At 35.7% G+C, this 27,596-nt stretch overlaps 1 protein-coding gene across 5 annotated transcripts in view; it reads right to left on the bottom strand.

Moving 5' to 3' along the window:
• Positions 1 to 27,596, bottom strand: part of LOC136025301 (uncharacterized) — a 68,478-nt gene that overhangs the window by 5,209 nt on the left and 35,673 nt on the right. For 2 of the 5 annotated variants that reach the window (XM_065701200.1, XM_065701198.1), the window contains exon 2: positions 269 to 1,208. In XM_065701200.1, coding sequence (XP_065557272.1) covers positions 269 to 1,202 — 934 coding nt within the window. In that variant the 5' untranslated portion in view covers positions 1,203 to 1,208. Of the gene's footprint in view, positions 1 to 268; positions 1,209 to 10,546; positions 10,733 to 16,650; positions 16,880 to 27,596 lie in introns of those variants that run through there. The other 3 variants (XM_065701199.1, XM_065701196.1, XM_065701197.1) reach the window with 3 other exon arrangements.

Here is a 27,596-nt window from a genome sequence, read left to right on the forward strand (position 1 = left end):
ATACAGCTTTATGAATAGCATCATCGTATGTGTCAAGTTTCAGCTTCCTCGCGATATTTTATGAGTGAATTACGACAAGTTTATTGCTAAGGTCTTGAATTACCACCCCAATTTATTTCATTCTATTTGGCTGCAAAATATGGTCTTTATGATAATTTGAAAAAGGCAAAAAAACAAACAAGAAACGAGTCTTTTTTTTACAGTGAAACTTTCCTGCGAAATTTCTTTATTAGCAAAAAAAAAAGAAAATTTTAATACAATTCCTCACCTGTGAACGCACAAGCAGCATCGTAGAGAGCATTTGTTAACACCATCACAGCACCCCATCTAATAGTGTTGAATACACCCCAAGCAGTAGCATAATTTGCTCCCAGGCTTACAATCCCAGCAACTAGCCACAAGTAAAGTCCATTCCTTAGAAGCGTTTCTGCAAAAGTATACATCCCTGGAACAATCAATGATTTGAGGCTTGCTACCTTCAACTTCGGCTTCAGCTTAACTGTTGTAAAATAATAAGTAATACCAGCTACAGAACCACAGAAGTCACACACCAACCGTGTTGCAGCCTGGGTTTCCACATTTACAGACTCAGTCACTCGAAACGTAGACAAAAACAGAAAATCTAGCACAATATTAGCCACTGTCTTTGATAAGCTTATAACCAGTGGCACATCAGGCCTATCAAGGGCTCTTAGACCTATCCCAAGAGTAAAATCAATCACATTAAAAAATGTAGAAAACGAGCTGATACGAATATAGTTGATGCTCTGGATTACGGTTTCCTCTGGTACGAAAGTGTTTGCAAAATGGGGTGCTAAAATCAAAAATAGGAGGGATAGGATAAGACCACCCATAGCTTGAAAACCAATAAGGGTATGTAAAGCATTAAGCCTGACATTACCGGGCAGGGTAACATCACCTATCACCAAATAAGAAGCCCTTGGCAAGCCTTCATTCCATATTTCAACTATAACACCCATGTAAGTATATGCATCAGTAGTTGCGACACTGTCAGCATTGATTTTAGCGATCCATAGCTTTGAAAGAGTTGAATAAATTGCTGGTATTAAATACGTTGCTATGTTGAAGCAAACAGCCCCAAAATAGGATTTTCTAGAGTACCATTGTTGTTTATTCCTTTCTCTATCAGGTTCTATAATATCATCTTCCCGCCTGGTTGCCGAGAACGGGAGATCCTCCATTGTTATCTGAAAAGGAGAAACAATGTTTAATATTGCTTAACTGAGAATACTAGACCTTTTAGTGACTCAAAAACCCAAGTATATTGTCTCAAATGATTCCAGTTCCTCTTCATTTAACTGTTGGTCGTTAAATCAAAATGTAATTCAATAGCAGACGAAAAATAAAAAGTAAATCTGAATACTGCTGCCGTGATCCAACTTTTGGATTAAAACAGCCCCCGAAATCCCCAAATAAGATCATGAATCTAAGAAAATACAAGTCAACTACATTATAGAAACCGTAAAAACATAGCAAAGATAGAGACCAGATTATACAAATTTTCTGGCCAGATTTTATCCATTATCCATTTGTAAAATATGAAGATAATAGATTTTTTTGCCTGAGAACGACATCACTAACGATTCTCTTACTCGTTTTTTCTCGTTAATTTTTAACAACTTGTTTTCCAAACTAAATCTAAATTTGTCATATTCTATATTTCGGCATTTCCAGTTGTTGTTTTTTTCAAGAAATTGATAAGAACACTTTTCAAAGATTTACACTTCTAAAATCTACTTTGTTTATGTTTGATTTGACCTTTCATTTTGATTTCAATTCCTTTCAGGTTTCACTGATTCGTCCATTCTAATTTCTCTTCGTTTAAGTCTAAATTATCATACGAATTTATTTTTGCTCATCTTAGGTTTAAATAAGACTTTACTTTCCTTTGAAAAAACATTTATTTGAAAACATCTTTTTTAATTAATTGACTTCAAAATAACCTATTTTTAAATTGAATTTTTCAGATTTTTAATGCAATGGATGTGTTTAACATGTGAGTGCGTTTACATACAGTAATGGTTACTGGGAAGTGTAAAGACGTTTTCAGAGGAATTTTTTGGTTGGGGGGGGGGCTGAGGGGAGGGGCTCTGTAGGAGGATCTTTTCTTGGAGTAGTTTGTCATGGGGGAAGAGAAATTCAATGAAGGGGGCGCAGGATTTTCTAGCATTATTATAAAAAAGTAAAAAAAACAAATGTGAAAAACTTTTTTCAACTGAAAGTAAGGAGCAACATTAAAACTTAAAACGAACAGAGATTATTACGCATATCAGGGGATCTACTCCTCCTAAGTACCTCGCTCTTTACGCTAAAGTATTTTTAGTAATTTCAATTACTTTTTCTACGGCCTTTCTGATTCAGGGGTCGTTCTTAAAGAATTAGGACAAAATCTAAGCTTTAGTGTAAAGAGTGAGGTATTTATAAGGGGACCCTTATATACATAATAAAAACATACGAATATAGAAGTTCGTTACGTAAGTTAATTCTTAAGTTACGTATATTTTTTAATAATAAAACGTTCGTTAAAAACTAAAAGTTATAGTTGCCTTTTTAAGTAACCAAAAAATTGGAGGGCAAGTTGTCATCCTCTCCCACCCCTTTTTTCTCAAAATCGTCTGATCAAAACTAAGAGAAAGCCATTTAGCACAAAAAAAAAGAATTAATATTCAAATTTCATTTTAATAATTTATGTGCGGAGAGGCAAAATCAGACATGCATTAATTCAAAAACGTTCAGTAATTAAATATAAAAACCGTTTTTTAAACCAAAGTAAGGATCAACATTAAAACTTAAAACGAACAGAAATTACTCCGTATATAAAAGGGGCTGTTCCCTTATCAACGCTCCGCTCTTTACGCTAAATTTTTTTATTGTTTAATAAAGTAGAACTGAGAGAAAGAGTCAAAATTTAGCGTAATGAGCCTTAAAGCAGAGAAAGAGTCAATAGGTAGATGAGTCTGAAAGAAACCAGTCCAAGATTTAAAGATTGTACAGTGTAAGCATAGGGATTTGGTACTTCTGTCTGATTCCTCTCATTCGAAAAATATAGATAAATGGCATTTCAAAACGCATAGTTTGTCCATGTATATGTTTCTGTGAATATCTGAAACCTGGTTACTCTCACCATTCACCGGTGAATGTCCGAAATTCCCTTTTCTCTGCTTGGATTCAATCATGGTTGCAGCAATAGCTGCAACCTAGTAAAGAGCGGGCCACAGGCCATAGTAACCATAAGCTAAAAAACACGCTTTAAAAAAAAAATGCCTGGTGAAAAAATTGCCATATGACACTGATTCAGGAAATGTAACTATCATTTCGGTTCGTTTCAAAAGTAAACGTTTATTGCGAAAAGAAATTTATGCTGATTTCGAATAAGGCCTTAAACCCCTGGAAAATAGTGTCAGATAAAAATGAAAAGTGTACCATTGGAATCAGCATGGTTGAAAACCTAATTCAAGGATATTACAGTCCCTCTCCTTGAACAAAATGGAAAATCACTTGTTTGCATGGGGTAGGACTGATCTGTCTCCCGTTGTTTTTTTTTTCTTTCTTTTTTTTTCTACCAGGGCTAGCGGGTGACAAGAGCATCATAGAGAGATGTTAAGTGGCTATTTGAACGGAATTTTTTTTGCGCTTTTTAAGTGACCAAACATTGGAAGGGAGGGAGAGCCTCTCCCCCCAAAGTCGTCGAATGAAAATTTTGAAATAGCCACTTTGGCATATTTTAAAGGTATAATTACTATGGTTTAATCGGGCCTATCGGTATTGGGTATATCGGTAGCGGGCGTATTGTTATAACGCATATCGGTGTCGGGAACATCGGTTATGGGAGTTTTTTTCAATCATGGTTTTGTGCCTTCTATCATGACTGCAGCAGCAGCTGCACCATGGTTGCAACATTAGCTGCAACCTAGTAAAGAGCAAACTACAGCCCCTAGTAATTAAAAGTGGAAAGACACATTAAAAAAAGGCCTGGTGAGAAAAGATTGCCATCTGACACTGATTCACGAATGGTAGCTACTATTTTGGTTAATCTTAAAAGTAAAACTTAATTCCGAAAAAATATTTTTTTTGTTGATTTTTAAAAAGATCCTGAAACTCATCAAAAAATGGCTTCGAACAAAAATAAAACTGCAATATTGGAATCAGTTCGGCCAAAACCTTGTATCATGGCTGCATTAGTAGCTTCAATCTAGTAAAGAGCGAACCACACCCCATAGTAACCAAAAGTTGTAAAACGCCTTTTGAAAAAAAACCGCCTTGTGATAAAAATTGCCATCTGACACTGATTCAGGAATGGCAACTATTATCTCGGTTCGTCTTAAAAGTAAAGTTTATTGCGAGAAGAAATTTATGGAGATTTCAAAAAAAGCCTAAGAACTCTCAAAAATGACGTCAGATAAAAATGAAAAGTGCACCATTAGAGTCAGCATGGACGGAAACCTTCTACAGAGAAATTATAGTTCCCCTCCTACAACAACAAGGAAAATCTCTTTCTTGCATGGGCAGCACTGCTCTGTCTCCTGCTTCTTCTTTCCATTTTTTTTTCAAGGCCTAGCGGGTTACCAGAACACCATAGAGAGATGTTGAATACCATTAGTTTATTGGCTCATTTAAAATGTTTTATCATATCTACGTGCTTTTGTCAATTCTATCATCTATAAGTGCCGTATAACACTAAAAACTGCACTTTTGATGCCATATCTCAAGTAGAAAAGCTGGGGCCAGTTGGCTATGAGAACTTTTTAGAGATTTGTTTAATGGCTCATTTTAAGGTAATTACTCATATATGCGTGCTTTTGTCAATTCTATCATCCATAAATGCCAAACGACACTTTTGGTGCCAGTTCTTAAGTGGAAAAACTTGGAAGCATAAAACGATACCGTTGCAGTAATTATGGCCCAGACCCTTAACTGGAGGTTTATAAGAACCCCTCACGCATACTCCCCCTTCTAAATTTCTTAGTAAGCTTCATAAACCGTCTGCTCACCTTAAAAGTAAAAGATTATTCCGAATGAAAACGTTGTTTTAGTTTTTCTTTTCTACTGGCCGTAGTCTCGTTTGAGTTTTTTTTTTTTTTGTGGAGTTTTATCTCTCTTTGTTGTTTATTGATTATTCCGAAAACAAATTTATGGTGATCTCGAAAAAGAGCTAGAAATCCCTCAAAAAAGTTTCAACATTTTATAATTACGTGGCTTTTGCAGCTGTTCATAGCCATATTCTCCAGAGGTTGTTATCTTCAAACATGAAGTATTTCGGACAAATAAGAAAAATTTGTTAGAATGTTTTGAAAAACAATCAGAGATTAAATAAAAAAAAAAAAATTAGTTTTCAGCTGAAAGGAAGGAGTAACATTAAAACTTGAAACAAGCGAAATAATTTTCCCATATATGACGGTGCTGCCTCTCCCCCGGAAAAAATGATGATTACAATGTTAAATTCAAATTAAATACATTAATTTTCAATACAAAAAACGAGCACATATTAATTTAAAAATCAAAGTTCTTCTGAGGGAAGTAAACAGCGAAGTTGAATCTTCAAATAAATTATTACTTCACAGTCTATCTAATATATATCGACAAAATTAAGACAAATTAATCAACTGGTGATATTTCCCTATGTTTGTAGGGTTAGAGAACACTAGCGCTTTACTGAAAATACAAAAACCAAGTATAAAAAACCGATAAATTGATTTGGGAGTAAAAGTTAGCACGTAGCTTCGCAACAACAAACTAATCTAACAACCTAACATCTGTCATACACGAGGTGTGATATCAGTAAAATTATCTACACAATTGAAATTCTCTGAAAAATTTAGGCATAAAAATAAATATTATCGTAATACATGGAAAGTCATTAAACACCGTGTGAAATAATGGATTGACTTATTAGGTAACATCTTCTTCTCACCCAGTATTACTCGGAACAAAGAACAAATAAACCATAATATGAACTCTGGAAATCCGGTTATTTCTCTCTGTAGCCTACAATGGAGAATTTCAAGTTATAGTACGAATTCTAAATGTCTGTAGTCCTAATACTACCAGGATTGGTTCACTTCGAACTCGTCTACCAAAATAACATAGTGTCCTTTTCAGACCCAAAACGAGTCAGTCGTTGGACTGAGCTCATTGTGCAGAAGTGATGGCAAATTTAACGAAAATAGCAACAGTCATAAAATGCTTTATTTTTATGCTGTTAAAAGTGTCCTTAAACGGTTTTCTTTTACTGTACCAAAACTCCAGTATTGTTTTGTGTCTTGAGTGAAGCGCTAGTTTTCTGTAATCGTATGAACATAGGGAAACATCACCAGTTGATCTATTAGCACTAGTTTTGTCGATATATGCTAGATAGCCTGTGAAGTAATGATTTTTGTTCGTTTTAAGTTTCAACTTCGCTCAGTACTTCCCTCAGTTCCCTCCATTAATTAGCTTTATGAATCAGCTTTTTCAGTCTAAAGCACAGTATACACATTTAGATATGTGTATTGTAGTCTTATGCAAGCTTTGATTGTACTAAAAAAATGATGGTACTAAATAAACCAAAGAGAAATTATTACGTATACGAGGGGGTGCCCCTACACCTCACTCTTCAGGCTTAAGTTTTTTTGTACTTTTAAAAAAGCTTCTTAATAAACAACCCATATGTTTCAGGAGTCGTTCTTCAGGAATTAGGACAAAATTCAAACTTTAGTGTAAATAGCGAGGTTTTGAGGAGGGGGCAACCCCCTATGCACGTAAAAAGTTTTTTTTTTATGTTTTAATGTTGCCCTTTACTTTCAGTTGAAAAAACTTGTTTTTTTTATTCTGGTCGTTTTTTTTAATAATGCAAGGAAATCTGGCTCTATTTACACGAGAAAATGACTCCTTCTCAGAGAAACATCCTCTTGACAATTCAATCCCGGTGAAAATTTAACCCGAACAATTATCCTTAACATCTCCACGAGTAACATTGAATTGGCAAAGAGAAAGCAAAACATAAAAAGAACTTTGTATAGGAATTCTGGCAAATTCCACCTGTGTAAAATTTCCCGTCAAAAGTTCACTCCCCTAGAAACTTCCCTCCCCATGGAAAATTCCCCTTGGAAAACCTCCCAGCAGAAAATTCACTCCCTCCCTCACTCGAAAAATGTATATATAATTTTCAATAACAAAAAGTTATTGGGCCTTTTAACTATACTGAACAAAATAGTTATCTCAAAATTTTGATCAGACGATTTCGGGTTTAAAGAGGGCATGGGAGGAGACCTAGTTGCCTTACAGTCCTTTTGGTCACTAAAAACGACATTAGAACTTCAGGTTTCAGTTCATTTCCGCATTCTCCCGATATTCTATGAAAACTGAGTCGACAAAATCGCCTCCGGAAAAAAGAAAACAAACAAATAAACACGAATCTATAATATTTCTTCAGGCAAAAAATGCAAAATTCGATTTTTTTGCTGATAGGAGCTGGAAACCTCTACAGTAGGATTGTCAGATACGCTGAATCTGATGGCGTGATTTTTATTAAGATTATTTGACTTTTAAGGGGGTATTTTCCCCCTTTTTTGAAAATCAGGCAAACTTTTGGCAAACTTAAAATCAGGCAAACTTAGTGAAACTTATATATTTGGATTCAGCATAAAACGTCAATTCTTTTGATATAACTATTGGTGTCAAAATCCCGCTTTTTTTAGTCTTGTTTACTATTGAGCTGCGTCGCACCTTACTTACAGTTCGTTACCACAAACTATTTGAAAAGCTAAAGTTAGGTCACGCTGGGTAAGGTTAGGTTAAATAAGGTTATAAGTCTCAGAAATGGGTTAAAAACCTAACCAACATAACCTGTCATCATCAAATTTTGCATAAAACTAAAGAAGTTGAATGGCAACGCTGACTAATACTAAATCCCAGGAGAAAAAAAGAATCTTGGACATTCACCTGTGAATTTCGACATTCGCCAATTTCGGACATTCACGGCGACATATACAATAAGTAGCTTTCATTAAAAGATGACGAATTTTACGCTTAAGTTGGGCCTGTTTTGTCTTACTCCTGGGAGATTGGGATTAAAGTCCCAGGATTTTTTTGGTGGAGGTGTACTTGCATATATGTGTTTTCGGTGAGGGGGTACCACTTTTTTTCTCTGGTGCTCACAAAAGAGTACAAATATGGTTTTTTTACATTTTTTATGGCTCTCGTCCGTAAAACAAAGTTGGTGTATATACTATTTTTGGGGGGGATTTCTAATGGGGATTGGGAGAGGGTAGAGAAATTGAAAAAGCTCTAAAAACACAATAAATATATGAAAACATCGTGAAAACCAAGACATTACTTAGCGGGATATCGCCAGTAATTTCTGTTCATTTTATGTTTAATTTATTGTAAGATGTTTTTTTTTGCTCCTCTAAGGTTTTTATATTGTTCTCGATTTTCTTTAAAATGCTATTTTTGGAAATTTGTTTTTATGGCACTTGGTATTAACCAAGTGACATATAGCAGTCGCCAATTCTGTCGGTCTGTCTGTCGGTCCCGGTTTTGCTACTTTAGGCACTTCCAGGTAAGCTAGGACGATGAAATTTGGCAAGCGTATCAGGGACCGGACCAGATTAAATTAGAAATAGTCGTTTTCCCGATTTGACCATCTGGGGGGGAGTGGGGGCCCGGTTAATTCGCAAAAAATAGAAAAATTGAAGTATTTTTAACTTATCAGCGGGTATTTGGATCTTAATGAAATTTGATGTTTAGAATGATATTGTATCTTAGAGCTCTTATTTTAAATCCCGACCGGATCTGATGACATTGGGGGGAGTTGGAGGGGGAAAACCTAAAGTCCCGGTTTTGCTACTTTAGGCACTTCCAGGTAAGCTAGGACGATGAAATTTGGCAAACGTATCAGGGACCGGACCAGATTAAATTAAAAAAAGTCGTTTTCCCGATTTGACCATCTGGGGGGGAGTAGGGGCCGGTTAATTCGGAAAAATAGAAAAAATGAAGTATTTTTAACTTATGAGCGGGTGATTGGATCTTAATGAAATTTGATGTTTGGAACGATATTGTGTCTCAGAGCTCTTATTTTAAATCCCGACTGGGTCTGATGATATTGGGGGGAGTTGGAGGGGGGAAACCTAAAATCTTGGAAAACACTTAGAGTAGAGGGATCGGGATGAAACTTGATGGGAAAAATAAGAGCAAGTCCCAGATACATGATTGACATAATCGGAACTTATTTGCTCTCTTTGGGGTAGTTGGGGGGGGGGAGTAAGTCTTAAAAATTAGAAAAATGAGGTATTTTCAACTTACGAACGGGTGATCGGATCTCAATGAAATTTGATGTTTAGAAGGATATCGTGTCTTAGAGCTCTTATTTTAAATCCCGACCGGATCTGGTGATGGGGGCGGGGAGTTGGGAGGGGGAAACCTAAAACTTGGAAAACACTTAGAGTGGAGGGATCGGGATGAAACATGGTGGGAAAAATAAACACAAGTCCTAGATAGATGATTGACATAAACGGAACGGATCCGCTCTCTTTTGGGTAGTTGGGGGGGGGGGTTAATTCTGAAAAATTAGAAAAAATGAGGTATTTTTAACTTACGAACGGGTGATTGGATCTCCATGAAATTTGATTTTTAGAAGGATATCGTGGCTCAAAGCTCTTATTTTAAATCCTGACCGGATCTGGTGACATTGGGGGAAGTTTGGGGTGGGGAGACCTAAAATGATGGGAAACGCTTAGATTGGAGGGATTGGGATGAAACTTGGTTGTAAAAATAAGCAAAAGTCTTGCATACGTAATTTACATAATTGGAACGGATCCGCTATATTGGGGGGGGGGGGGTAATTCTGAAAAATAACGTATTTTTAACTTACGAAGGAGTGATCGGATCTTCATGAAACTTCATATTTAGAAGGACCTCGTAACTCCGATATCTTATTTTAAATCTCAACCGGATCAAACGTAATTGGGGGGGGGCAGTTGGGGGGACCGGAAATCTTAGAAAATACTTAAAGCGGTGAGATCAGGATGAAACTGGATGGGAAGAATAGAAACCTGTCTAAGATACGTGACTGACATAACTGGACCGTCTAACTTTAGGTTCTGACCTTCTCACAAGTGCCAAATGAGCTCTTGGCTCTTCCGACCTCGTACCATATAAGCTCTCGGCTCTTCCGACCTCGTCACAAGTGCCATATGAGCTCTTAGCTCTTTTTTTTTATAAAAAAAAGTAATTTTTGTAGAACTTGCTACACCAACATAATATTGTATTATATATTTAAGTGTTTGTTTGCAATTAAGAAATGGAGAGTACGGAGAATCTTTGAAAAATGCACTAGAGCAGTATTCTTTAATGAGAAATTAACTGAAATAAAAATAAAACAAATGTAAAGTTTATGTTATTGAAAACTATAACAATAAAATTGTGGAAAAACTGTCTAGTCTTGACTTTTTTAGGGGTCCAGACGAGAAGCCACCCCCGCCACTTGCCTATATGTCGGATGTCTCCACCGATAAGTGCTAAAAATCAAGAAACAAAAGGAATTTACCTATTGTTACAATCCTCCATAAAAGTATGAACAAGCTGTTTACCATGCAATTCATATGCCAATCTTCAAGGACCTAATGTACTTTCACAGAAAGTACTAACTATTTTTCTTTAATCCAAAAATATACTCAGGATACAAACTTCAAACCCTTCGGTGTGGTTATAACTTATTAGCAGATTGCGTATCATTTGATAAGATATCTTATCGTAGATTGTATAAATACAAGATAATTTATGTAAACATATTTATCTGACAGATTATCTATAATTTGAACAATTTTCGGAATAAAGAGCCATAGATAAAATTTTGATTGTAGTTATCCATTCAATTAACCTAGGCTTTTAATTTTTATCCATAAATATGAATAATTCTGTTTATAGTAGTAAATTAATTAAGAAACTAGAATTTAACATAACAGAAGCTTAAAACAGAGAGAGAGAGAGAGAGAGAGAGAGAGAGAGAGAGAGAGAGAGAGAGAGAGAGAGAGAGAGAGAGAGAAAGAGAGAGAGAGAGCAATTTTGTTTTTAACAGTCGAAAGTATTTCAAGAGCTACAAGCCCCACTGTCTGCCAATTGTTTACATTTAAGTTATACAATGGAATAAGGGGGCTTGTTTGATGGCTGCAATTGGCTCGAAATTTTCAGAGCCCGTTCGCTGGGAAAAACGAATCAACAATTTAGTTGTGAGAGGGGAGAGTAATGGTGACCAAGAGATTTGAAACTTTCAGCCATAAGTCACTTGGCCAATATGGGGATAATTTACAAAAGAAACTTTTCTATTCATGTTCTCCCCCAAATACGGGGCTCTAAAAAGGGTAAAAACTATTTATCGATTGCCTCACAACTTATATCCTCAAGTCTAGGGCCGTATCCAGGATAATTTTTTCTCGTGGGAAGGGCTTTTAAAGGATTTTTTCTGCGGGGTGGGGTTTAGATAGAATAACCTAAAGACGCATAGCACATTTGTTTATATTCATTTTTTGTTACGTTTTTACGAGCCGGACAAACATTTCACAGGGGGGTTCAAACCCCCTAAACCCCTGGATACGGCCTTGCTTAAGTCCTTGAACTAAAGGAATCCCAATGAAGAAAGATAAAATATTGAGTCTCCCTCCCCCCAAATGGGGGACAAAAAGTATATAAAACTTTTTTTCTCCAGTCACTTCATATTGAAAAGGTGTTTGACAATCCTAGGGCTCATTCACTTAGAAACTGAAAGTTTTAGTACCTTTTTCCTAAGGGTTGAAACTGATTGTGGGGAAACCAGCCTGCCTCCCATGCTCCTTTTCATTATCAAACCCAGCTTCAAGAATATGGTAGTGAGGCCATAATGCTTTCCAAGACACAGATAGGGGGTATACTTTTGTAGCTACTAGCCCCTAAAGATATTATTACGTTCACCTGGGTCCTGCGCAATACTATAGTACACCTGTATGTCACGTAGTTGTATAATACACTAGATTGCTACGTAATAGGGATTGTTTGCTTCATAATTATGGTTTTTCCTTTGATTGTTTCAAAAAACTGAGGGTGTACGGTGAAAAACATTCAGGGACCACCAATCAAAATGCTGGTATTATCGTGCATACATACGCGTTATGTAATAGTTTTTTGATTGTTTAAAAACCTAAGAGTGTAGGGAAGAACCTTCAGGTGCCCTAAGTAGGGACTTAGTCCACATTGATCATTGTCTGAAACTCACTTCTTTTTTTTCTGCTTTACACACAGGATCTTTGTTTTCAATGTTTCTGGCAGAGAAAGGAATTTACAAAGTCTTATGTGGTACTGCGTGGATTTTTCAAGAACAAAGACGATACATTGTAAAAGTGTTTGTTTAATCGTATAGCAGGACCGGGTAATTTTTATGTTACCTTGGCGTATAAAAATCGGTGCCAGAGGGGAAGTTATATCAGTCAAACTATCGAAATGAGTGCTAAGAAACCAAGAAATTTAAAAAAGAAATGGACCTTTGCTTATATGCAGGTAAGCCTCTTTGTGCTTTAGGGATACTCCCTTCCCCCACCAAAAGGGGAGCAAGAAGATACTCAAATGAGACCTAGCACAAGTCTAACCATAGAATGACAGATAAAACCCTAACCCCTTCCGCTCTTGCATGCTTCTCTCACTGAAAAACTAATCTCATTTTGTTGCGTCAACATATGCTTTACTGTAAAAATCATTCCCCCCTATTAATCTGCTTTGAAACATATTCCAATAGATGACTTAAGTTTCCCTAAACAGGTACGTGACTTAACCCTTTAAGATTATCGATCAGCCAATGTTTGCACAATAACATAAGGGGGCCCTCCCTTTGTCCGGCAAATTAAATCCTCTGCTAGCAATTAACCCAAACAAGCAGATACAAATAACGATGTTCTTTTTTCTGAGCAAATTGACGAGATATTTTTCTACAATAAATCCTTGATTTTTTAAAGGAGTGGCCTATTTTTATATTTAAAATACGGTTCGATTCAATTTAGCTAGTCAACATCTATTTAATAAGGAGGTAATGCCAGTTAATTGCCAAAAAGGGTTGCTTTTATAACACCTGAATTGTATGGCGAATTGTCTACCTAAACAAATTGTTTCTTCGAGTTAAATGTTAACATAAATGTAACTTACCTACTCATCAAATTAGGGTTCGGATAATTGTTTCTTCATTATCTATATATATAAAAATAAGTTGTCCGTCTGTGGATCTGTGGATCAGGTGACGTCATGTTTCTGTGTCGGCTGACGTCATGAAATTAGTTGTCGTCATTTTTGCTTTGACGATGCTTAGTATATTGTAAAACACATTAATTTGGTTAATAATATACCATTTAAAACACCAAAATGAACATGCTGGAGTAGTCACTCGGTGAGAGAGGGTGTCAGAACGGAGAATGAAGGTCCCAGGTTCAAATCCTGGTTAGGCTAAAAAAGGTAAAAAACTAAAAACTAAAAAAAAACTGAAAAAACTAAAAAACTAAAAACTAAAAAAAAAACTTAAAAAAAAGGGAAAAACTGAAAAATAGAAGAGAAAAAGAAAACTAATAAAATTAAGAATAAAAATAAAAAAAATAAAAAGATAAAAAAGATAAAAACTAAAAAAAAAGTAAAAAGAAAAAACGAAAAAAACTAAAAAAGCTAAAAAAAAGGTAAAAACCAATAAAAAACTAAAAAGAAAAAAACAAAAAAAAATTTTCATCTAAAAAACTAAAAAATGTAAAAACTAAAAGAACTAAAAAAGAAAAAAAAAACTAAAAAAAGGAAGAAAACTGAAAAATAAAGGAGAAAAAGAAAACTAAAAAAATATAAATAAAAATAAAAAAACTAAAAAGATAAAAACTTCAAAAAAAAACTAAAAAGAAAAAAGAAAAAAACTACAAAACCTAAAAAAAGGTCAAAACCAATAAAAAAAACTAAAAGGGGAACACTGGGACACAAATGACGACCGGGATACTGGGAATATAAATGACGACCGGGACACAGGGAATGTTCAATTAGCAATCACCATCAACAAAGCTCAAGGGCAATCATTAGAATCATGAGGTATAGATCTGAATATGGATTGTTTTTCCCATGGACAATTATATGTTGCATGTTCAAGAGTCGGTAAACCTGACAATCTAAATAAATGACGACACTCAAAGAGAAAGCGACCGGGACAAAAGGAATGTTCGATTAGCAATCAACAAAGCACCGGGGCACAGGGAGTATAAATGACGACGACCGGGACACAGGGACATAACTACAAAGGGGACGCCGGGGTGCACAGGGGGATATATAAATGACGATGGCGACTCAGGGAATGGTCGATTAGCAATCACCATCAACAAAGCTCAAGGGCAATCATTAGAATCATGAGGTATAGATCTGAATACGGAGTGTTTTCCCATGGACCATTATATGTTGCATGTTCAAGAGGCGGTAAACCTGACAATCTATTTATATGCACAGACAATGGGACAGCAAAGAATGTTGTATATTCGCAAGTTTTACGTAGTTAAAAACATATATATATATATATATATATATATATATATATATATATATATATATATATATATATATATATATATCTATATATATCTATATATATCTATCTATCTATATTCACAGGTGGGACATAGGGACACAACTACAATGGCGCGTAACGACTTACGCGCGTGGGGGGGCTTGGGGGGGGGGCGAAGCGCCCCCACCAACTAGGTGTTGGGGTGGCGTGAAGCGCCACCCCAACAGCTAGTACTTAATAATAATAAGTAAACAAGGGTCATTCTGACTATAATAATCAATTACTGTGCGACAGCCCATCTCCCATTAGTAACGCCAGATGTAAACTTAAGATACAGACTAAAAGTGTGCTGATTATGTGGCTTTGTCCCTAGGCTAGCCTATTTATTGTGCTTATTTCTCATAAAAAGTTTACTCTAGTAAACAAGTGCCAAAAAAGTAGCCTAAATCAGCAAAATTGATAAAATTCTAGCTACCTACTTTTTTCCTATCTTGAAAAGAGGTTCAGTTGGGAAAATGAGACTTTCATAGATGGGTCTACACACTAAATAATGTCCTTGGAAGATATTTTGAAGCACCTAGCAGGCCTATTTTATCACCCTTTAAAGAACCACGTGTGAATCTGGTTCTTATGTCCGAACGAAACTCTGTATTTTCAATTGATTGCTCCCATTTTGGCCTGGATTTTGAATTCTTGGCCAGCAATTGAGGTGATTTTTGACTTCAATAAAATTCTCTGGCAACTGTTGAAACCATTATCTTTACTTTTCTTTGAATTTTTTCATAGTTTTCTTGTTTATTAATTTATGTAATACTTATAAACTTAAATGTTGGAAACTACAATTTTTGAAGGAAATTATTAGGAGATTTAAAACAGCTATTCGAGTTAAATTTAAACGATGGAGGCGTGATAAAATAAGACTCAGGCTGAACGAAGAACTAAAATTTAATTTATATTTCAGGAAACTTCTGACCAAGGCCCACCTCTGTTAAATAAGCCGAGGAGTATACCTAATGCCTAAGATTCGGTCCCTTTGTTAACCATGGAAAGCTGTAAAGTCGAGTGGGCTTCACCATGAACGATGCCTCTGAGAGGCGGAGAAGGACATATGCCCATCCTAAAATAGTTCTCACTGCTGAGAACTATTTTGATTTAGTATTGATTCAGAGTTCAATAAGATAACACCTAGCTTGCTAAGAGGATTATCAATTGTAATCTAGTTTGAACTTTGAACTTGACCTAGTTTACCATATTCGTTGATTCAGTGCTTCTACTTTGGCAAGTTAACTTGTTTGACCGGTTTACTGGCATGCTGACTACAAGCGTAAGGAAAATTGCCAATTCAAGTTAAATTACAGCTGCATTTTTTTAAAAGTCAGGGGTTTAATATTGTCCCCTTGCGTCTATTTACTAGCCAAGTGCACTGAAATTGCGCAACTATTGCCTTTGAAAAGTAAATATACAAAACCCGTTTGTGTCTAATTGGATTGAACTTGTTTTGCAATCAAAGCAAACGGATGTAATTGCTTGCTATGACCCTTGAGGTGCTTTAGCTGTGACGTTTTTTGCCAAGTTTTATTTAGAGAAAAGATTTTTTTTCTACTGTGAGTTAGGAACTGCGCGTGAAGTGCACTGTTAAGTACCGTGCAGCACCGAAGGCGGGCTGACCTCATAAAGGTTGGATTAATATCCACTCGGATGCTCTACTGAGGCTCGGCCCTCACTTAAGTTAAGTTTAAGTTAAAGTTACCTCACGTAAGTTAAGTTTATTCTTTCTTCATTTCATACTTTTTGAGGTTTATTCACCATTTTATTTTTATTAGCTGGTGAACATTAGGGAAAAGATCAAAGCTGGTGATTTGGTGCTAGCAAATTTGGCTGGGTACCCGCTTTGGCCGTCGAGAGTTTTACAAGCTAATAAACTGAAAAACGGTCAAGAAAAATATGGACTAATCTGCTACGGTACTCATAAAGATACAGTTGTTAGTGCCTCAAGTCTGGTCGATTTTGGGCGTAACAAGAGTCAAGCTATGAGAAATCAGAATAATGGATATAAGGCAGCACTTGAGGAATTCATCTTACAAGCTGAAGCATAAGAATCTTACCCAAAAATTTAGCTGAAACTAGTGATAACGGGTCATCATCATCGATAACTGATACGAGTGTTCAAGCTAAAGATCTTTCTCTTCGAATAGCTACTACGGAGAGAGAATTACCGGCAAAAAAAGATGTTTAAAGGGGCAATATCCTGTAACACCGATCGCTTGTTCAGGCAGGTGGTAGCTTCTTTCCTTTGATACTGCTAATACTTGCTGGACTTGTAAACATTGTTCTCTAGAAAAACGGCTAAAGCTTACAAACTGACTCTAATAGAACTCATCCTTTCTCCAAAAGAGCAGGTTGAAGAAAACCTTTATAAATTTATTAGCAATGAGACAATTACCGACGATGAAAAATTTATTTTGCTTCAAATTCTCCTTCGACGTGTCGATAAGCTCAAACCCCACTGTGAAAGACCGCTAAAAGTAAATGTCATCGATCAATCTAAATATTCTGAAAGTTCAACATCGCCCCAAGCACAACCACCACCTAAACAGGAAGAAAATTTATCTAAAGCTTAGTCAAGTGTCTTAATGTAAAAGCCTCTTGACTTATATCGCTGAAAATGAATATCTACAATTTGATAAAAAAAGGAATGAAATTATAATCAATTATAAAACTTACAATTTAATTGATTTGGTATCAGATTTGATTGCAATTTGTAAGAGACTTTAATAGTTTTAGAGTCATTTGTATAAATTTTTGAAGTCATCCAATTGTCCAACATGTCTTAGTGGGAATAAACATATTTTAAAGCGATTAAGGGAATATGGAGATATATAAAATATTCGTTTAAATCATTTTCGGAAAATACAAGCACAACAACTGGGGTGATGACTTAAAAGGTATCAAAGGAAGACGTGTTAATGTCAGCATGTTACCTAATAGTATGCAAAAGGGTAGTGGACACTTCATGCAGCGTTCATGTTCAAAATGGCTCAAGTTGTGAAAGGTGCTTACGAAAATATTTGTGAGGTGGGAAGTTTGAGCTCCCCCACCACACTTGCTCTAGCCACTGGACTTGAGAAGAAGCTAGCGACAGATTATTTACAGGGTGAACCGAGCTGTACTCTTCACTGAAATCATAGAGTTCGCAGTAGGCATTATCGAAAAATTAAAGCTTTTTTCCTATCGCAAACATGACAAGCATATCTTTTGAGTCTAGACGAGACTCAAAGGCGACACAATAAAACATACGTTTTTAGTCGCTATTCATATGCGGTCAAAGAGAGGCGATGAAGTTGCTAGAGCCCTTGCACCCGTCTTTTACCAGGATAGTTAAAAGAAAATTCAAATATATCGGAGGAGTAAATTTTTTAATCCACATATAAAAAAGTTTCATTGAAATTTAATACAATACTCTATCATAGTCATAGTCCAATAAAGGTGGCATTGGCTTAACAATTGATAAGAACTGTTCGAATTTAATCTCGAGATACTGTACACTGAAAAATACTGCTGCTCTTATTCAAGGTTTAGACAGAATCTTATTGATTTATAATCAGCACCCTCATCGATCCCTGTCCAAATGTAGTCCTCTTGAAGCTCGTCACCATGAAAATACACTTGACATTTCTCTCAAACAATATTCCAATGAAAGGTAAGTAAAAAATACGAAATTTAATATTGGTGACACTGTTCGAATGAATCAAAGAAGTGGTATTTTTGAAAACAGAAATTACTTGTGGTTCAGTGAACTTTTTAAAGTGACATTTATCTTAGACGCTAAACCTGTAACTTATCGTCTACTTGATATGAAAGATGAAGAGATTCTTGGCGGTTTTTGCGGATATGAATTACAAAAACTTAAAAACAGTGGAATGTGTAGATTGAAAAGATATTAAAGAGTCGAACTCACAAGGGTAAGAGACAATTCCTGGTTCGCTGGCTAGGATACAATTCCGGTTTTTATTCTTAGATTACCGCTGAAGACGTTTGCAATGCGTAATAATTTCTATGTGACATTCATGTCCAATGTCTCTAATCCTCTCTATGGGTATTTGAATAAAACAAGGACAAAACACTCCCATGCCTTCAAATTTGATTAAAAGTATGAAGTTTCTCTTGAAGATTATAGTCTTAAAAGTATACTTAATATCCAGAAGAAAGATTTTAAATACAATATAAAAGACCAAACCATTGGCCAGTGTAAGGTGAGGAAGAGAAATAAATAAAATCACTTAACTCTGATTTTTACCTGCACCTCACTTTAAAAAAAAGTTTATGGTAGTATGACCGATTTGTGTCGTGCAATCAATAGAAAAATCTCTACTAGTAAGAATGATGCATTCCACTTCTACTGTTCAATGGAATATCATAGGGTTTACATTAGCTCTCCCATCGAGAATGAAATGGTTCATTTCGACGATAATCTGATATTTGCTCTTGGTTTTAACTCAATATAGGCAATTGGTTTGCTAAGTTGTTTTGCTATGTACTGCCCTGGCTATAAAGATTTTGTACCGACTGCCAAGGATCTTGCATCTTCTAGACTACACGATTGAAGCTCTGGGAAGGATTTAAAGAAAGTGTTTAATAAAATCTTAGGTCCGGTGCGCAATGTCTCGCCGAGCGATTGAAATATCGAAAAAGCAGGAAAGTTTTAAAAAGGGTGAGAAACACCTCATCACTCATCAGTCTGAAATCAGGTCAGAAGCGAAAAATACCACTCCTGTAAATGAATAAAAAACAAGAGTAAAAATTGTTAGTTCGAGAAACGATTTCTTTTCCTAGAAATGGCGTATATACCGCATAGAAAATCTCATCGTTCAGTCACCTCATCTCTAAACTTTTTCAATGAAGAAAATGTGGATGTGAGTGTAAAGCATGGTTACTACGAACAATGTTATCCGCAACAACCGCTCTTTGAAAACGTTCATTTTCAAACTTATTCCAGTAAAGACTATTTCATAGATTTGATCTCTACATTTATATATTTGCATATGATTGTCAAAAAATCTAACAATGGAAAACCAAGTGCCGCCGAGGCGTTATCCTATGAAAATTTTTTACTACACAATTTGTTTAGACAAATAAGTGTCTACATAAAAGGAATGTTGGTGAGGACAAGCAACAATCTTTCAAACTATACAAGTTATATACATTCCATTTTGTAACTTCAAGTCCTATTTCAAATTGACAGGTTTAGCCATTGGATGTGAATATAGGACGGACATTGACACTGCGAATATACTTAGAGATGCGACAGCTAAAGATTTATGCTTGGTTTGGAAAATAAATCATGAACTATTTAATATACCTCAATGGTGGCCTCCAAATGTTAAGATTGATATAAATCTACAACTTGCTTCGTTCAATTTTTTTTCAAAAAGTCATTGCCCCTGCTTCTGATGTAACAGTCTCTCTCACCTCGGCAATATTTCATGTAGGAAAACAGCAGGTCATGAGTTCTGTTGCTTTGGCAATTGAAAAATTAAGAGCTAGTGGAAATAATATCAAACTGGTCGTTCCGCATACAATTACGAATCGACGAAATTTTGCTACGCGTTCACGTACCTATACCGATTCCTTATATATCAACGGTGACATTCCTTCAAAATTCACTTTGCTTTTGTAAAAAGTGCTACTGCAATTGGATCATGGGCAAATTCCCCCAATAAATTTTTAATGTTTGGACTTTCATCTCTTGCATGTAAAGTAAACGGAATCCTACAGGACCCTATATGAATTGATAATACAATCCCTAGATCGACATTCATAACTATTTGATAATGGCAAAACCGTGAAAATTGTTTGCAAAAACTTCTGGTATCATTGTATTGGATTTGTCTGGACTCAAGATATGAGTATTGTGCGAACGAGCACTGTATGTTCAGACTGTACCTTTGTCGAACCCTTGACGGAGAATATAGCGTTAATCTCGCTAAATAAATTTGAAACCTATTGGGATATTATCCCTGATAGCAGTGTTCTATTAGACTTGACACCGTGAACACAAATCAAACTAACAATGTATTCAGTTTGGAAGTCTAAATGTCCAAATACAAATCCTATTGCACACCCTCGAATTTCCTGGAGCATAATCAAAGTGTTAACAATACCCTTATCATTTTTAATATTCCATAAACTTTGAAGACGATTCATTGGCTGTGCATCCTTAAAATAGCGAAGAACATTAAATTTTTCGATCCTCCTTGCCTACCATGTGCATATTAGACGCCTCAAATCAAAAAAATTCTTGAGCAAAGTGGAAAATCTATTAATCAAAGTCGGAAGCTAGTACTAGATTTGTTAACCGAAAGCTGTGGTTTTCATGCAGAATTATATTTTATTTTTTGAATTTGTGGATATACTGACAGTGAACTGTTTCATTTGTTGACAATCCTCGATTGAACGACTTTCTAATGGAAAATACCTTTTCCCAAGTGTATAATATAAATTTCAGTAGCCTAAAAGTGAAATACTTAGGAAATGTTTTTGAAATTGCTTATTAATAAAACTTGTATGGACAAAAGAGTCTTTATTCTTTAAATTCCTTCTTCCAAGTTTCCATTGGCTTATTTGAAGCAGTGTTACACGAAATTCTCATATGAAGAATCACTTTCTGTCACAGCCAAATAAAAGTCAGTAGGTTTACAATCATAGCAGCCAATAACTTCACAGCGATGTCGTAAAAAGCAAACTCTTTTATTACTCCAGCAATTGAAGCGTAGACCAAGTTCTTCCTCCCAAAAAAATTTAAAACCACGACGATGATAGTCTCTTAAAAAGAAACTGAAATTACGGTTAGGTTTTTTCCCAATCATACCAAGTTAAGTATTCTCCAATTAATCACATTTATCATAGTGTCAATTGGAGCATAGGAAACTCCTAGTGTTAGGGTAACAAATATCTTCAAGACAAGACAAGACTTATAATCTTTAATTTGCACTCCATATCCTCTATGCAATTTACACAGATTGCATGATTTACACTTTTCACAATAATCCAAAGAAGGAAAATCGTTTATCTTTATATCGTTAAACATTCTCTGAGAAAATATTTCCCTTTGAAGAGATAACTCTTAAAATTCATCATTTATAATGAAAAACTTTTCCAAAGTCATTAAATTCCGTATGATTTTTTTTGTTGTTTCTCAATTTCAATCATTTTTAATCTTGACACTCTCACTACCTATTATAGACAAGACAAATAATGAAGATTCTTTCTCGCTAGTAAGACATTCAAGAAGAAATTGTAAAAAACTCACTCCTTTCTATATATTGATTCAGGTCACTATCTTCAATAATATTTCTTTAATGCATTTATTCTGTCTCGTAATTATTGTAAATGTACTATATTCACTTTTGCTGCAAAACATAACTGTTCCTCCAAATTGAATTTTCTCAATGATATTACATAGTTTTCAAACATATCGTCCTATTACAGGGTTAGCAGCCAACAATTTGTAATGTCTGTTTCCACGTTAGGCTCCCTAGATTTAATTTCACCATTGCTAGTGCCTTCAATATCCAGTAGTGTAAAAGCATCCATTACTAAAGAATATGCCAAGAATAATATACTCAATGTTGAAACAAGGACCTCATGTACATTACTGACATGAGTGAACCGTAAGATATAGTAAGTCAAGTGTGTTTGATCTTCAGAACCTGCTTTTGCTCGATTACTAAGGTCCCACCGGAACCAAAACAAGACACGAAAGTTTAAGTCCATTTCACAGGTAAATATTGAACCAAGACTAATTTTTCTTATGAACGGGGCTTCCCCGCTTGACTGGCTGACCCTGAACTCTAACAAGTCACGCCAGATTTCGCAACAAACACCAGTCTTGAGGAAGACATTTGTACAAGTAAACAAGCAATTTCTATTACGTAACATACAGGTGTACTAAAGCACTGTGCAAGGCAAAGGTGCACGTAATAACCCCTTGAGCAGCTAGTAGCTCCAATGGTATATCTCCTATCTGTGTCATGGAGAGCCTTATGGCCTCACTACTGACCATGAAATCGGATCAAAATTCTGACCGTTGTTTTGTTCCAAGACGTCGAAAGGCCTGATAAATATGTCTTTGCAGTCAAAATCAAACCCACAGGTCAAGAGGCAAGAGCCCTAAATTATATAAATTACCTTTTATGCACATATGGGTTTTAGTAGAAACGGCAGTTTTGTTCAGTCTTGGCCGTCGAGTCACCTAGAGCTTCTTTGGGGTCGTTTGCTAGTCCAAGAAGTCCATAATATTCTATAGAATATATTCTGAAAACAAAACACACACATACCTCAGTAGATCAAAAGAGGTTCGATGCTACCCAGTTTTTTGAATCTGCAGTGGCTCGGAATCACCTGGGGGGATATTCTTGCACCTTCCATGGAGTGTTAGGGAGGACATTTAGACCATAAATTTTGACTTAAGGGAGGAAAAGGGGTGAATTAAAAGACATTGTGTGTATCCAGGTCATCGAAATAGAGTATCTGAGATGTCTCAGGAATAGTTTGGGTGTTATTTTGAAACTTTCAAGTACTTTTTGCTAAAGAAAGGAAGAATAGTGTTGCAAAAGAACTTGAAATTTGTTGCGGGGGGGATTGTGGATTTAAATAATTTCTTATCTATCTGATCTATCAAAACGTTTTTTCACATAAAAATTCTATGGGGTTTATAATCTGCGCATAGTTAGGTAGCAAGGTTAATAAAAGAAAGTAAGTACTGCTAAATTAAGGCTTACCAGCAACATATTGGGAAAGGATTCGGGTAGTAGCTTAATCTTTAATGGTTTGTTAAGGGGAAGGGAAGCTCATAGAAGTTGAGCTGTGACTTGGGTAAGAGGATAGAGATCAATCAAAAGACATTATATGCACCCATAACATCAAATTACCATAGCTGCGACATCCCGAGGGTTCAGGGAATCAATTTGAAAATTACAAAGAAGGGACAGGGAGACTTCAAATTTTGTTTTCGGGACGAAGGGAGGAGACTGGCTAAAAGTCATATGTATCCGGTCCACTTAAACTTATTTTGCTCTAGTCGTTCGATCACCATTTAGAAGCGAGATAAGCCCAATGGCACTGTGCTGTTCGATGTTATCCAATTAGAGTATCAGGAACAGCTTGAAATATCAAGTTAAAAATTTCTTGGAATGTTGGGAAGGGTATAAGTGAGCCTTAAATCATGAATTGGGGAAGGATAGATGTAAATTTAAAAATGCATATAGGCTATCAGATTTGCATATTCAAAAAGTCTTGGGAACAACAAGACTGGTTTGAGCTGAAACTTTCGGAGTGTTGGGGAAAGGAAGCAAAAATACTTTGTAAAATGTCCTTTGAAGAATAGGATTTAGGCGGCTAAAATTGAACCCAAACAATCTGCCACCATTGCCCCCTTTGGAAGTTTGAATATATTCACAGTGAAGTAAATGGTAAATCAGAATTCATTATGTTTACCCAGGCTATCAAAGCATCGATGTGCTATATCTTGGGAACCACTGGTTGGATTTAGTTAGAAGTTTTGAGTGTTTGGGAAGGTAAGGGGACTTAAATATTAAGTTTAAGGAAAGTGAAAAGATTGGCAGAACTATTTTGTCTCTTTGATGCTGCTTTACCCAAAAATGAACCCAAATTTTCCATTTCCAATCAGAAAGAGTTCATAACACTTATATTCAGCCTGGTTACTTGACTTTGGATTTTTTTTTTATCATTTAAGACCAAACTAAAAGATTTGGGATCGAAAATGTGGGTATTTGTATTTCAAATCTCGAATCATCTTGAAAATGACATTGACTGGGGTTCTTAGCCAGTTGGATCACCATTCCGAAAGCGAAATTGAGACTAAGTTTGGCTGAATTAGCTCGTGGTACACAGAAATAAGCCTGTTTTTGTCTCCGGTAGGTTTGCTGCTTTCTCAATAGTACTTGCTTGCTTAGACTTAAGTCTTTCCCCGCCGACTAACGCAAAAGGCGTCAACAGTGCCTCTTCACGATGACCTCTTGAGTGCTGCGAACAAAAGATCTTCCATTGACGGCCTGAATAGTGTATCGTCATTCTCGAGACATCTTTCTAATGTAACATTCTGCCGTCTACGCCTTCTGATGTCGGTAGGCACCCAGATCTACACACCGACAAAGAGGGTACCCTCGCCCAAGTGTGTCAAATGACCCCAGTGTCGCCGTCGAATACTTACAATAAAGATGGATATAAGACAATTGGTCTCAAACCCCTGGATTAGTTTTTTGAGTTGCTTAGATACCGCCCAAGATTCACATCCGTATAGCAGTACGAAATATTTCCACTAAAGATCTTTAACTTTAGTTTCATCGAGTAAGCTATATTCTTCCCAAGACTCCTGTGCTTATCAAATGCGCTGCCTCTGGATGCAATACGTGTGGTAATTTCATACTCAAGGCTCTCGTCAGATTCAATGAGGATTCTGAGGTACTTAAATTGTTCAATCCCCTCAAGTATATCAGTTCCGAGTTGGGGCAGGTACTTTATTTTGCTTAATGTTTATTTTTTTTTGTATTAATTGTCAGACCTGTTGCCTCCGCTTTATTTGCAAGTTCAATGATGTTTTGCTGTATCTCCTCTCTAGGATGGGTAAGAGGTTAAGGTCATCAGCACAATAATCGTCACACTGGGTACGGGTCTGGTTCAATCGGATTCCACCTGTGAAGTTGCTAAGTCGCAGTATATAGTCATTGAGAATGGCTAACAGCATTGGGGACAAAATACATCCTTAACAGACAGTGAACCATTCAGTGATGTTTGTCATCAGTCTGTATGGCACACAGCTACTCCTTGTACAATGCAACAATCTCACACACACAATCTTGATAGGGAATATTTAATAAAAAGGAATTAATAATGCAGGAGTTGTTAATTGCTCAGCACCCATATTGTACAAATATATTAGGCCAAGTCTTTCATATCCATATTAAACTGAAGCACCTCCTGTGAAAGTTGTGAAATTTGAACGGTTCATTGTTTATTGGGCTGACATCAGATGTTTATTTCCGTGACATTTTCACCCTTTTCGGACGAAAATGTTATTTTACGAAACAAAATGACAGAGATTGCCCCTTTCCTGGGGGGTAATGTCTTTTGATGGATGGAAAGTGTGATGTAACCTTACATGTTCGATGGAGCAGACCCTCTTATTATGATAAAATACCGCAGTTGCCGCACTGTGAAAAAATCATTAGATTTTAGTGATTTTTTCTGGTCATTTAGTAATTTTCTTCAATAATCTAGTGATTCATATGCTAATTTAGTGTTTTTTCAGGCAATATTAAAAACCACTAGAAATAGTGATAGTCATTAGGGGTGGCAGCCCTGTCTACGACCACTACTTCGGTACGATTATCCATGAAAATTAATCAAACATACTTGAATTTGCGACTACTGCTAGAAGATACGCGTGATGTCTTTTATGTTTTATGTATAAGAATTGAAGTTTTTGTTTAGGGTTCTGAAAGCTATTGAAATTCGTGCCATAAATTTTGTTAAGATCGTACTCCTTTTTGGGTTGGTTAACCTCCATTTTCTAAAATCATATAATTTCTGTTGGCTTGTAATCTCTGACGTATAAGCTTATAATTAATAAGTTTTGAATATATAGACGCAGGATAGAAATTAGGTTCTGCTGTGGCATACATTGTATTCCATGTGAAATTTCATTATTAGAGTCTCGCTTTCCTTTGAAAAGGGTCACTCTTAACTTGCAGTCGGTTGAGCTTTTTGGGTATCGTAAACGTTAACAACTATTAAATAGCTTTAAACTGGTGAAATTTTACACATTTAGCTTAGAGCCAGCTTAAGAAATAATTATGTTAATAAATATGTAGTCATCAATTTTTCTTTAGAATTTTGGTTACTAATGGCGCAGCTCCTTAAAAACTTTGTAAGTATTTAACTTACAAAGTTTATTGACGCAAGCAATACAACTGAGCAAAAATTACAGCTGAGTGTCAATTTTTACTCTTTGTGTCCCAAAAGCATGACATAAGGCTAAAGTGTACTTTAGTGAAAATCCCAAGACAATATATTGACTTAGGACTTTCATAAAACTATATAAATAGCTTTACTACCAGCATTAGACCTTACTAAAACTCAGTTGTCACGTGTCATTAAGAATCGATTTCTAAAGCCTCATTTTGGCACTACATTTTTAAACCTTCCTGGGAGGTCTTTAAACCAATGATAGATTTAACCCCAACAGGGCAACAAGGTATAAGTCAAAGATTATATTTGTTTTAAGAATTACTCATAGAACGGTTTGAAAACGATGCTCTAAATATTCATTTTTGGGGTTAAAAAACCCTCTTCAAGAGGTATATAGATTGCAAAATCTTGCCTTTAGTGGGACTTATTATTTTTTATCGAAGCCTGTTTATCTGTAAATATTTTCAAAATTGTTTACCAATATGTTTTAAAAGTATTTTTGAATCAGAAAGTGATATTCATGCACATTTTACGAGACAGTCCAATATAATTCATCGTCCACTTGCTATTACCCGTAGATCTCAATTTTCTATTCGGCAACTAGGACCCCATGCATGGAATTGTTTACCTACGACTGAAAGAAACATGGATAATTTCCGTTAATTCCGGCAGGAATTAAAGCTATTTTGACTTAATATTTCTGGTTCTGATAGTTGAGTGGACCTGAAGTGGAGCCAAGATTTTGGTTTTGTTTTAGGCGATACTGGTCAAGAGGTTTTATTTTCTTTCTTTTGTCTTTTTAAAGTTTAATCCCGTATCGATTGAAATCCAGGTTAATTGAATATTTTGTCTTTTTCTTTTCCTTTTCTTTTCTTTTTTCATTTTCTTCTCCTTTTTCGAATTGTTTTTATTTGTATGTGTATTGGGGTTGTAAGCCCAAACAAGCTTTGCATCGGGCCACTTGCTTGTTTTATTTGTTTATATTAATAAACCCACCTTTCTCTCTCTTTCCCTTATGGCAAATTTTTGAAACTTGAGACTAAAAAGCACATCATTGAGGGGA

The sequence above is a fragment of the Artemia franciscana genome, chromosome 3 (genome assembly GCF_032884065.1).
Source record: "Artemia franciscana chromosome 3, ASM3288406v1, whole genome shotgun sequence".
Taxonomy (NCBI): domain Eukaryota; kingdom Metazoa; phylum Arthropoda; class Branchiopoda; order Anostraca; family Artemiidae; genus Artemia; species Artemia franciscana.